Consider the following 13110-nt stretch of genomic DNA (forward strand, 5'->3'; position numbering starts at 1 on the left):
GGTCTGGCACCCTGCCCTGCACACCAAACTCTATTCCTATGGTATCCAAGGCCATCTCCACTCATGGCTCGCAGACTTCCTCTCCTGTCGCAGCCAACGTGTGGCCCTAAATGGAGTTCTTTCATCCCCTCTTCCTGTCCAGGCTGGAGTTCTTCAGGCAGCATTCTGGGCCCTGATCTTTTTCTGGTTTTCATCAATGATCTTTCTGACTCTGGAAAATCCTCTTTATCTCTTTGCTGATGACTTCACCCTCTGTCGTACCATCTGTCATCCCTCACATTGGCAAGCAGCAGTCTCTTTACTCTGCAGATCTGGATAAAATGACAAACTGGTCCAACACGTGGAACACGTCTTTCAACACTGGCAAATCTCACTCTCTATGTCTCTCCGAAAAGACCGTCTGGAAACCCCCCCCATCTACTTTCTCAACAATCCTCTTGAAGAAGTCCTTTCATTCAAGCTTCTGGGTCTCACTATCTGCTATGATCTTTCCTGGGAAAGCCACATTTCCAAGCTGGCCTCCGAAGCCAGTCGCCAACTGAGCATCCTCCATCATGCAAAGTCCTTCCTTGGCACACCTGAGCTCCTGACCACATATAAAGCTTTCGTCCACAGTCTGATGGAGTTCTGCTCTCTCCTCTGGGCTGGTGCTCCCACCACACACCTTTCTCGGCTTCACGCTGTAGAAACCAAGGCATTTCGGATCATTGGTATCTCCCGCGATGAGGCTGAGTCTTTGGGCATCTCACTCTCTCACCGCAGGCAGGTCGGTGGTCTTTCTGTCTTCTACCGTCTCCTCTCTGGTCTTGCTCCCCCTGCTCTGTCTGAGATATGTCTTCCCCAATATTTCCGCCAGCAATCCCCTTCTGGTAAAGCTACAAAAATCAAGAATCACTGTTCACCTTCACTCTGTCATTCCTCTTTTTTCCTGCCTTTGGAACAAACTCCCACACTCTCTTCAATCCCACTCTTCCCTCGAGGTCTTCAAAACAGCTGTTCACCACCATCTCTTATCTTCCCCCATCCAAAACCATGATCTTTTGTACCGCCGCTAATCCACCCCAAACCCACCTCCTTCAAATTCCCTGCTTTCCTTCCTGAAAGTCCCTGTAGTGTCCATCTTTTTCACCCTGTGTACCCCACCCCATCCCTCTCCCTTCTACAGATCTCTTGTTTCTGTTCCCCAGTTTTTTACTTCCCTCAACTGCACCTCTTGTCTACTGTTCCCCTTGTTGTACGTTCTGTATGTTAGCTCTCTTCCGAGCTTTGACAGTGTATCCAAAAAAAAGTTTTTCCAGATTTGAGGGGTGCCTTCTCCTAACTGCTGTTTTCAGATCTCCCCACAGGTGTTCAATGAGATTTTGATCTGGACTCATTGCTGGCCATTTCAGAATAGTCCAGCATTCTGTCTTGAACCATTCCTGGGTGCTTTTTGAAGTGTTTGGGATCATTGTCCTGCTGACCTTCAACACCCATGACCTTTGACAAAGACCTAGCTTTCTGACACTGGGCTGAACATTGCGCTCCAAAATGCCTTGGTAATCTCCTGAATTCATGATGCTATGCAGACATTTTAGGCACCCAATGCCAGGGGAAGCACATCAACCACAAAACATCACTGAACCTCCTCCATGTTTGACTGTAGGGAAGGTGTTTTTTTTCTAAGGCTTCATTTTGTTTACTGTAAACATAGAGATGATGTGCTTTCCCAAAAAACTCCAACTTGGTCTCATCTGTCCACAGGACATTCTTCCAGAAGGATTTTGGTTTGTTCAGGTGTGTTTTGGCAAACTCCAGTCAGGCTTTCTTATGTCTCCCTCTCAGCAGTGGGGTCCTCCTAAGTCTCCTGCCATAGAATCCCCTTGGCGACAGATGGTGCGAGTTGAAACTGTCGTACCTTGTGTCAAGGTGAGCTTGAATCTCTTTGGCAGTTGATCGAGGTGCTTTCTCCACCATTCGAACAATCCTTCGCTGCAATCTTCAATCAAGTTTTCTCTTGCAACCACATCCAGAGTGGTTGGCTGCAGTGCAATGGGCCTTAAACTTCCTGATAACATTGCGTACGGTGGACACAGGAACATCAAGATCTCTGGAGATGGACTTGTAGCCTTGAGGTTGTCCATGTTTGGCTACAATCTTGCTTGACCTCCTCTGACAATTCTCTGGTTTTCTTTCTTTTCTGTATGCTCATTGCAGTACACACAGTGACACAAAACAGCAGAATCTCCTTTTCCACATTGAAACTGGTTGAATGAGTAATTTTTATATTGCAGGCACCTGCAACTCACCACAGGTGAGTTGATTACTAAAGTGAAGGAGAATCACCTGCTTGAAATCTAATTATTTCGGACAACTTCTTAGAGGTGCCAGTAATATTATCCGGGCCATTTTAGGATTCCTGTGTGTAATAAGCTTATATTTAGTAATTTTTTCAGCTTTTTGTTTTGTTCCACTGCAAACCAAAGAAATACACGTGTGGATATCAAAATATTTTGTTATTTCAACAATTTTCTGGAAGAAATGGTGCATTATTTGAAAAAAAGTGCAAGAGCGCCAATATTTTTGGCTACGAGAGTACAATGCTGAAGCTGCGCCAAAGTCAAAAGATTTGGGATAATCAGTGTATGAAAGGAATTTGATCGTTCAGTCAACATTTCTCATACTTTGGCCCAAATTAAAGTCTTCCATTATCAATACTCTTCCCTTTCCACAGGGCCAAATTATTCATAAACCCCTTTATATTCCTTATAACAGGAGCCACATAGATGCATCCTATAAGTATCTTGATATTCTTGCAATCTCAAATCTCAATCCATAAAAAGATCCTCGACGTTAGTGCTCCTCAACCTTTTTATATTATTTCACGGAACATTTTTGAGTTTTCTCAATCCTTGTTGCACACCGAACAAAATTTTACGATGACAATGTGCATTCTATTTTCATCACACAGTAGTCATCATAAGGAAGAGTAAAATCACCTTTTCCCACCAAGTTCAGCAAATTATAACTAATGTAGTGCATTTAAAATAATTTAAATATTTCAAGTGGTTTACAAAATATTTCAAACAATGATATAAATTAATTTTGAAGTTTTATTATGAAAGAAAATCCTCAATCCCATTCCACCTACAAAGGAGATTTACAAACCTTATCTTTCTCAAAACACTTTTCTCAAATATGTCATTAAAGATCATAGGGCATTCAAATAATTTATTTAAAACAGATCCCAGAAGCAATAAAGTGAGAAATTGAAGGCCTGAACTTTCATTTGGCACCAGTGAGAAACTTGCAGCTGTGTTGAGGAACAGATCAGGCACTTAATGTTCAGCTCTACAATGGAAAGAGCTACACAAACTTCATCCAGGCTTTTCAGAGATGATCTTTTGTTCTTGACAAGTGTTGAAACTGGTAATGATACATCAATGGCATGATCAAAAATGGTTGGATGCTCATTTTTCAAATGCAGCTAAAATGCATCCAGAGGCACCTCCCTGAATTTAAGCTTGAGAGTTTGGTTGCTTTTGAGGTGTATAAATTCCTCTCATGCCTTCAGAGAAAGAAAGCTCCTTGACTGGCGCCTCTGTAGATGAAGTGAAATGATCACGGACCCAGTCGTACTACTCCATTAATGTCCTTTATTCAACTTCAATTATGAAAGTACCATGGCACATGAGGAGTGACTTTGTCATGGTACACCAGTTGTGAAGCACTGTTCTACATAACCCGCTCCTTGCTCGAGATACAATATTTTCTTTTATCCAGATTGCCAGACTCCTTCCTAATTTCCCTTTCTTAATACACCTATATATCTTGTTGGCTTAATGGTTAGGGTGGCGGGCTTTGGACCTGAGGGTACTGAGTTGAATACCAGGTGGGGTTAACTCGGCCTGTCATCCTTCCGAGGTCGGCAAAATGAGTGCCAGCATGCTGGTATACTGCATTGGAGTGGCGACCCGTCCAGGATTGTGCCCAAGAGCCAAGGGGACTGCTTAAACAGCACCAACACTCTACACAGAGTATGGTTCCAATCTCCTCCTCCTCATATATTTCTTGTAGCCTTCATTTTCTATTTGTTTGATTCTTCATTAAACCATGTCTCACTTACTGCAACTGTGTCATACTTTTCGCTATCTACTTTACCTTGACACTCTTCAATTTATTATTCAAATTCCTGCCATTAGTGTCGAAGAGTTTCTAACCTTTCCCTTCTTTTTCTGGCTTGACCTAACAAACACATCTTCAGCCAAAGTTCCTCCCTCTGCAGCCTGTCACCTTTCCTGTTCCTTTGGAAATTCTGATGGATGTTAAGGTGTGTCCATGTCCTTACTTGTTGATGAGATTACTCAGTGGGTCCAGGATCAGACAAATCAGGAGTGGGAGGGGGGGTTAAGGCTGCCACCTTGGAATATCCCAAGTCATATCTTCACTCCTGCTATTTCGATCTTTCCTTCAGAGTACTGTAATAGCAACGTCTCACAGGTTGCCGTCTCAATTGGTTTGATTATTTGGGGGTTGATCTTCTAGACTCACTTGCATTTTGACATCCATAAACGAGGGACACAATCAAAAGAGACACTTTTTTATTGTCTATCCAGGCTGTGGACAATTTGGTGCTTCAGAACTTCCAGTTTTTGAGTATGGCTCTGTTCAGTAATCAGTAGTCCGTTGTTCCATAGCATCCTTTCTTACATAACTCCTGCTCTGCCTCTAGACCCCTTTGTAGTGTTCATTGGTGCATCATTTCTGTGACAATTCCTGTTGAATTTTTGTATGTTGGTAGGAGGCATATTATTGGCCAATATTTGTGAGTTGTTTTTTTTCAGATTTTGTGATGAGAAAGGTGCTATCGACTGTGAGCCACTCTTCCATTGCCTGCTTCCCTTGTATTAAATGCTCGAACAGAGTGAACGTGGAGCACATGCAATTGTTATAGCCAGAGGTTTGGAATCCCAGCTGGGCCAGGGTTTTTGAACTTTGGCATTTTTTGTGAGTTGTTGTCTAATCATTTTCTTCATCAAATATTACTGGGAGCATTTCCTTGAGATGTTACTTTTTATTTTCCAAGTTGAAAATCCATTCCCTCACCTTGTGTTCTTTTCAGTCTTCATAAAATCCCATTCCAGAATTTTTCCAGTTCATCTCTTTCAGGAGGAATTGACAATTCTGCTTCTGTCACCTGAGTCTTTGACAAAAAAAAAATTTGGGTTATTTTCAGAGCTGATTTTGTTATTTTGTTAGCTTTGTCATCGTTTATTCCTCCCCCCCCCCCATGGTCATATATATTTTGAGTTTGTTTTCAGCACCCAGTGCTGCTCAGTCTTTATCTTCATTTTTTTCCAGATTATTCTCTTTAACAGCTTCAGTCTCCCTTCTTGAATTGTTGTATTTGTCCCGTTTCCTGGCGTTGCTCTCTTTCTATGGTGGTATTTTGTTTCTGTCCGTGAGGCCCGGTTTATTTTCCTTGCAGTATTGTTTGCCTGTTACTTTTTGTGGAATGAGCAGTGCTGCTGTAAACCACACAGTATTGATTTACTTTGAGGGGGATAATTTTGGTATCATTTTTATGAGTGCTCGGTTTGTTCTCCTTACAAGTATTCCTGTCCATTTGTTGTTTTCTATTCAATAGTCATGGTCTTTCCCTGAGCGGTGTCAGTCTCATCTCCTCCATTTTGTTGGCCAACTCTTCCAGCCTGAGCCGCTCATCTTCCTCCTCTTCTCCGCTGTGCCATTCTTCCTGGTCATCCTCCTCATTATCATCTACAGTTCTTACTCTTATCCCTCGTGTCTGCCATCTGTTCTGGGTTAACTAGCTGGACTTGTTCTCTTTGCAGGGGTGGGTGTGCATCATTTCCTTGAGTTTCCGGTGTCGAGCTGTGGTCTGAGTTCCCAACCTGTTGAAGAGCTTCTCTTTCTGTTAATGTCACTATTATATTATGACTTGGATCTCTCGTGCATGTATTCTCTCATGTCTTTTCAATGGTGTTCTTCGACCAAAAGCCTTGTCGCACGAAAAACACTTATAGGGCTTCACTCCCGTGTGTGTTACTTCATGTTTACGTAAATGTGTTGTACGAGCAAAAGCTTTAGGACACATAGGACACTGGTGCGGCTTTACTCCAGTGTGTACGGTTTGATGCTTTTTTGAAGCTGTGAATCGAGTGAAGGTTTGAGGACACAAAGAACACTTGAAGGGCTTCTGTGCTTGATGTATTCCTCGATGTTGATGTAAATGTGATGAAGAAGTAAAACACTTCTTGCATACAGAACATGTAAATGGCTTCTCTCCGGTGTGCATTCTTTGGTGAATTTTCAATGATGATAAACGACTATATAGCTTATTGCACAGAGAGCACTTATTGGACTGATCTTTGAAATGTATGCTTCGATGACTTCTTAATATTGTGTTGTTAGCAAAAATCTCATCGCACACAGGACATTGGAACATTTTGCTCGCTTCTCTTTTTACCATTGGAAGCAAGACATTTTTCTTTGCTTCCTTGTGGATGTTTCGATGACCTTTCAACATTGTGCGATCAGCAAAAGTCTCATGGCACACAGAGCATTCAAATTGCTTCCCTTCCCTGTGCCTTTTTTCATGTTTTTTGAATGTTGAGAAATGAGAAAAGGCCATGGTGCACACACAACAGGTGTAGGGCTTCTCTCCTGTGTGTATTCTTTCATGTTCATTCAAAGATGATAACCAATAAAATGCCTTACCACACACAGGGCAAGCGTATGGCTTCTCACGTGTACCACACACAGGCAAATTATATGCCTTCTCACGTGCATGTATTTTATGATGCCTTCTTAAAGATGAAATGGAGGAAAATGATTTGTTACACACAAAACAAACATCTTGAATCTTCTTTTGTATTTCTTTATCCGTCGTTTGACAGCTTTTGCAAAAGTTGATCTTCGGCAGGTTGCTTAATTTGTCATCATCCAAACAAAAAGTCTTTGTAGCTTGCTCATTGAGAGAAACTTCCATGGAGAACAACTGGGAACACTTGGTGCAAGAAAACATTTTCATTTGTTTCTCTGTAAAATAAAATACACAAAAAACTTCAATTAAAAACAATTGGTGTGAAAACAAATACAGCATAATTGACAGGTATTTGACTCTCGTGCGACAGAGTATTGGTCATCAGTCTGTGCTCATATGTGACAGAGGGAACCTATCATGGAGTACGGTAGTACCCCATAGAGAGTGACAATGCAGGTATAAAATGGCCGCCCATTCAAATGGGTACACAATGATATGCTCATGGACTACAAAAGAGTGAAATTGTAAGCATTTAAAAGCCATGCCTTTTATTCTCAAACATTTTCTGAACTACCAAGATTTATAAAGACACCAAAATAAATCGTTAAAGTACCACAATGAGATCGCTAAATCGCCAATTTGTACTTCTTCTTTTTCCCCTCTAAAAGCAATGTTAAACTGTAGCCCAACCTAACTCAATAACTGCTGAAGCCATGATGGTGATTCCAATGCGAGGAAGTTACTTTGTCTCTGGGCTGGTGCACGCAATGCAAAATTAAAAAATATCGAAAACATCAATCGTTTTATTATGAAAAGAAATTGAATGTACATGTGGACTCAATCAAACCAGCCCAGGATCGTGGGAGGAGGGGGGGGGGAGGAAACGGACAGTTGACAGAACCATTCCAAAAGTGATACATATCAAACCCATCCCCCAAATCAACTGAAATAAGTATTAAAATAATTTAGTAACAGATGGATTTAATCCATAACAAAATAACAAAATATGTAAAACATTAAGCATTTTATTCTTTTTAAAACAATAATCGCATCGATATTTCTGCACATGATATGTGGTAATCCACCTAGTGGACTGAGACAAAAGCCAGGATTGAGGTGGGGGTGGGGGAGGTACAATGTACCATGAGCCGAATTTAATAACATATATGGATTTAATGCGTACCAAATAACAAAATATATAAAACATTAAACATTTTATTACTTACAAAAACTTGCAGAAACAAGAAAAAATGTATATATTTCCAGCAATCTCTGTGTGTCTGTGTGTGTCTGCCTGTCTGTCTACCTGTCTGTCTGTCTGTCTGTGTCTGTGACTGCTGTTTCTTAACAACCACTGGCCGATCTAATTGAAACCTGCCAGGTATATTGCTGGGGCCCTGTGGATGTGCCTTTTCAAGGTTTGATATTAATCGAACAAGTGGTTCCCAAGTTATGGCCATTTATTTACTAAACCAATGACAGGACACAGTGCTATGACATCACAATTGACATCACAATTCTTCTTCTTTTTTTTTTTTGCACGTCCGGCCAAGCATGTACGGGCACGTACAAGTATATAGAAAAATATAAAAATGTAGAGGAATGACATCTCAAAAAACAACCAAACAAGGTAGGAATGACACCACATTACGATTCCACAATATGACACCACAATTATCTTATGGATTACCATCACATCTTTTGACATTTTACTTTTGTCATGGAATTGTGATGGATGACGAAGAATGAAGATGAAGAATGACACCACATTATGATGCCACAATAAGACACCACAATCCTCATGGTTTAGCATCATGATATCTCTTGACGTTGTTCCATCACAATCCCACAACAAAAGTAAAATGTCAAAAGATGTCATGATTGTAATCCATAAGAGGATTGTGGTGTCATATTGTGGTGTCATTCCTACCTTGTTTGGTTGTTTTTTTGAGATTTTGTCCCTCTGTGTTTTTAATATATATATATATATATATATATATATATATATATATATATATATATATATATATATATATATATATATATATATATAATTCCAGCAATCTGTGTGTGTGTGTCTGTGACAGCTGTTTCTCGACCGACAACCACTGGTCCGATCTGATTGAAACTTGCCAGGTATATTGCTGGGGAGCTGAGGATGTGCCTTTTCAAGGTTTGATATTAATCGGACAAGTGCTTCCCAAGTTATGGCCATTTATTTACCAAACCAATGACAAGACACGTTGTTGCATGGGCGTGGCCGATGGGGGAAGGGAAGCTCAGCCGCGTTCCCCATTACGGGTTACAACATATGGTCTTCCGGAGAGTGATGACTTCGTGTATTCTAATAATTTCTCGATTTCTTACGCGCATTTATAGATAAACACTATGCCCTAAGTTATGATCGTTTTCATATTAGACGGTGCATACATTTCGGTAACATCGAGCCTGGTGTTGGCGCAGTGGTTAGGGCAGCGGCTTGGGATTTTTTTTTTTTTTTTTTTTTTTTTGTATACCTTGGTCGAGGCTCGTATGAGAGCTAACACACAACTCACAGCAAGGAGGCATGAGACAAGAGGGGTGGGAGTGGAAGGGACAAAACATTGGGGAACAGACACAGGTGAACTGTAGAAGGGAGAGGGATGGGGATGGGACGGGGAACATGGCGAGGAGAAGATGGACATTACAGGGACTTTCAGGAAGGAAAGCAGGAGAATTGAAGGAAGTGGGCTTGGGTGGATTATCGGGGGTAGAAAAGATCGAGGATTTGGATGGGGGTGGTGGTGGTGGTGGATAAGCAGAAGATAAGAGGTGGTGGTGAACAGCTGTTTTGAAAGCCTGGAGGGAAGAATGGGAAAGAATAGAGTGAGGAAGTTTATTCCAAAGGCGGGAAAAAAGAGGAATGAAAGAGTGAAGATGAGCAGTGATTCGTGATTTTGGTAGTTTTACCAGAAGGGGGTTGTTGGCGGACCTTGAGCGCCCTGTGGAAATGTGGTTGGGACAAATCGCAGAGAGAGCAGGGGGGGCAAGGCTGGAGAGGAGTCGGTAGAAGACAGAAAGACCACCGACCAACCTGCGGTGATTGAGTGAGAGGCCCAAAGACTCAGCTTCATTGCGGGAGATGCCGATGATCTTAAAAGCCCTGGTTTCGACAGCGTGAAGTCGAGAAAGGTGGGAGGCAGGAGCACCAGCCCAGAGGGGAGAGCAGTACTCCATCAGGCTACGGACAAAGCTTTGTAAGTAGTCAGGAGCTCAAGAGGGCCGAGGAAGGACTTTGCACGACGGAGGATTCCCAGTCGGCGACTGGCTTTTGAGGCAAGGTTGGAAATGTGACTTTCCCAGGAAAGGTCATGGCAGATAGTGAGACCCAGAAGCTTGAAAGAAAAGACTTCTTCCAGAGGATTGTTGAGAAAGTGGATGGGGGGGTTTTGTAAACGGTCCTTTCGAAGAGACATAGTGAGAGTGTGAGATTTGTGTGGATTGAAAGACATGTTCCACGTGTTGGACCAGTTTGTGATTTTATCCAGATCTGCAGTGAGCGAAGAAGCTGCTGCTTGCCGGTCTGAGGGATGACAGATGGTACGGCAGAGGGTGGAGTCGTCGGCAAAGAGAAATAGAGGATTTTCCAGAGAGTCCGAGAGATCATTGATGAAAACCAGAAAAAGAACAGGGCCCAGAACGCTACCTTGAGGAACTCCAGCCTGCACAGGAAGAGGGGATGAAAGAACTCCGTTTAGGGCCACACGTTGACTGCGACAGGAGAGGAAGTCTGCGAGCCATGAGTGGAGATGGCCTTGAATACCATGGGAAGAGAGTTTGGTGAGTAGGGCAGGGTGCCAGACTGTGTCAAAAGCACGTGATATGTCCAGGGATACGGCTCGGATTTCCTGTCTGGCATTGAGGACCTCCATCCATTGATGGGAGAGCAGTAGCAGCATATCCAGGGTAGAGTGACCTGGTCTGAAACCAAATTGATGATTGGAAATCAAGCCATTGGAGAAGAGGAAGGATTTCATGTCTGAAGCAATGATGGATTCCATAACCTTGCTGATGATTGGGAGAAGGCTGATTGGTCTGTAGTTACAGGGATCTGTTTTTGCACCTTTTTATGCAGGGCAGTGATGTTAGCAGATTTCCAAGCAGATGGCAGATGACCTTGGGAAAATGAGAGGGTGAATAGAACAGAGAGAGGGTGAGCAAGAGCAGAAGAGCAGGCTTTGAGGACACGTGGGCTGATGCCGTCTGGACCGGTTGCAGAATCTGACTCGAGGTTTGAAAGCAAGCTCTCCACCTTGTCAGGAGAAAAGGATACAGAGTCCAGGGACAGTTGGGTGCGACTGGGTAAAGTGGGTAGAGATAGTGATGGGTTTGGGACACAAGATTTAGCTGCAAACACCGAGTTTAGACATTCAGCTTTATCACGTGTGGAATCAGCAGTGCGGCCATTTGAGGTAAGGGAGGGATGGAGGGGGAACATACACCAGAAACAGATTTGATTAAACGCCACCAGGATTTTGAGGAGGGAGAGAGGTTTGAGAGTTCAGACTTGAGATGAGAAAGATGTTGTTTTCTGGCTCTCCTGAGGGTAGATACACACTTGTTCCGAGCTTTGTGGAAAGAACTGAGATTGTGCTCAGTTGGGTTTGCTTTCCATGAGGCAAAGGCAAGTTGTTTCAGGACAACTGCCTCACCACAAGCTTCAGTAAACCAAGGGCGGGAGGAAGGGTAAGACAACTGAACACGAGAGGGGATAAATCTGTGCATGAGGGAGAGCAAGTTTCTTTGAAAGAATTCCCAGGATGAGTTGATGTTTGAGAAAGTAGTGATAGGAGACCAGTCTGTAAGTTTGATGGCTGCTCGGAGACCCTGCCAGTCGGCTTGAGTGAAATGCCAGACTCGACGGCGGTGAGGTGGTTCTCTGATGACAGCCAGAGAGATGTCCACTTTAACAAGGACGTGGTCAGAAGAACCAATTGGAGCGAAGGAAGAGCAGCAGATATTGTCAGGGAAATTTGTCAAAATCAGATCCAGAAGAGATGGAGTACCATTGGTTGAGATCCGGGTCGGGAAGTTGACCGATTGAGTCAGTCCCAATGAGTCACAGAAAGCTTTTGCTGATGTCCCATGGCAGGTGAGAGAGGTACCCACTCTGTGCCAACTTTCGTGATGACAATTGAAGTCGCCACATAAGAGGAAGAGAGAGTTTGGATGAGAAGATAGAAGATGGTCCATGTTTTCGGAGAGTGAGGTGTAGATGGAGTCATCACTGTTCGGTGGACGGTACAGTAAACATATAAACATGAGGTGGGAGTGGAGGGGAAGCCGAAGCCAGAGGTATTCCTGGGGGTGTGGGGGAGTGAGAGCAGTGCAGGGAGAGTGAGGAATAGAGTCTTTGATGAAGAGAGCAACACCTCCACCAGGACGAGGCTCAGGTCTGTCATACCGTAAGAGGGAGTAACCAGGAGTGATACTTGGGAGTCAGACACGTCTTGGGGGAGAGGAAAGTTTCTGTTAGGCAGATAATGTCTGGTTTGTCAGTGGCAACCTGCATGGAAAGATCTGAAAGGTTTGAGCGAAGGCCCCGGATATTTGAGGTCCACACTTTTAATGAAGAGGTAGGGGAGGAGGCTTTGGGTGCAGGAGGTGGAGGGGGGGGGGGAGGGTAGGACGAGGCACGAGGGGGGAGGTAAGGAGGGTTGCTGAAGGAGTGGGGGGTAGTGCAGAATGGGGGGGGGAGGGGGCCGAATGAGGAGGAGAAAAGGCTCTGTGGTGCTGGGAGAGAGGGGGGACAAGAGACAAGGAAGATGGCAGTTGAGGATTTGAGGAGGTGGAGGAAGAGATGGAGGTGAGAGGGCAGTGGAGGGAGGCAGGTTGGTGGATGAGAGGGGGGCAACTTAGAGAAGGAAGAGTGAGGGGGATGAAAGGTGGGAGAAAGGTGAGGGGGGGAATTTTTGAAAGAGGTGAGAGGGAGGCTTGGAGGGAGAAGAGTGGATGGTTGCTTTGAGAGTGAGAGTGAGGGGTGAGGGGGGTGAGTTGGCACTGAAGTTGGAAAAAGAATGGTTGATGGAAAGCGAGCATCCATGGCAAACTGTGGTTTTTAAAAGTTTTAGGTCAGAGATGCGATTTAACACAATTCTTGATGGATGCAATGAAGGCGAATTCAGAGCATGGAGAGAAGAAGCGCTGTAATAGTTGGATTTTTTAGGCAAGGAATGAAGGAGAGGTCGAAATGAGAGCAGTCTGTTAAAATAGCAGAAGAGAAGTGCATTGTGAAACAGTAAAGAGTACCACATGTGTGAGAGAGGAAGATGAAGCATTATAAGATCGTTTTTGTTGTTAATATTAAT

General features: G+C 43.5%; 1 protein-coding gene across 7 annotated transcripts in view; it reads right to left on the minus strand.

Annotated features, from left to right (window-relative positions):
• Positions 1-1522: 1522 nt before the first annotated feature.
• The window catches only part of LOC147009608 (uncharacterized), a 104479-nt gene continuing 92891 nt past the window's right edge, over positions 1523-13110 (minus strand). For 5 of the 7 annotated variants that reach the window (XM_085862444.1, XM_085862443.1, XM_085862446.1 and 2 more), the window contains one exon: positions 1527-7038. In XM_085862444.1, the coding sequence (XP_085718570.1) occupies positions 5927-7038 (1112 nt within the window). In that variant the 3' untranslated portion in view covers positions 1527-5926. Of the gene's footprint in view, positions 7039-13110 lie in introns of all 7 variants that reach the window. The other 2 variants (XM_085862449.1, XM_085862448.1) reach the window with 2 other exon arrangements.

The sequence above is a fragment of the Eptatretus burgeri genome, chromosome 17 (genome assembly GCF_056783735.1).
Source record: "Eptatretus burgeri isolate ZD-2024b chromosome 17, Ebu_testis_v1, whole genome shotgun sequence".
Taxonomy (NCBI): Eukaryota; Metazoa; Chordata; class Myxini; order Myxiniformes; family Myxinidae; genus Eptatretus; species Eptatretus burgeri.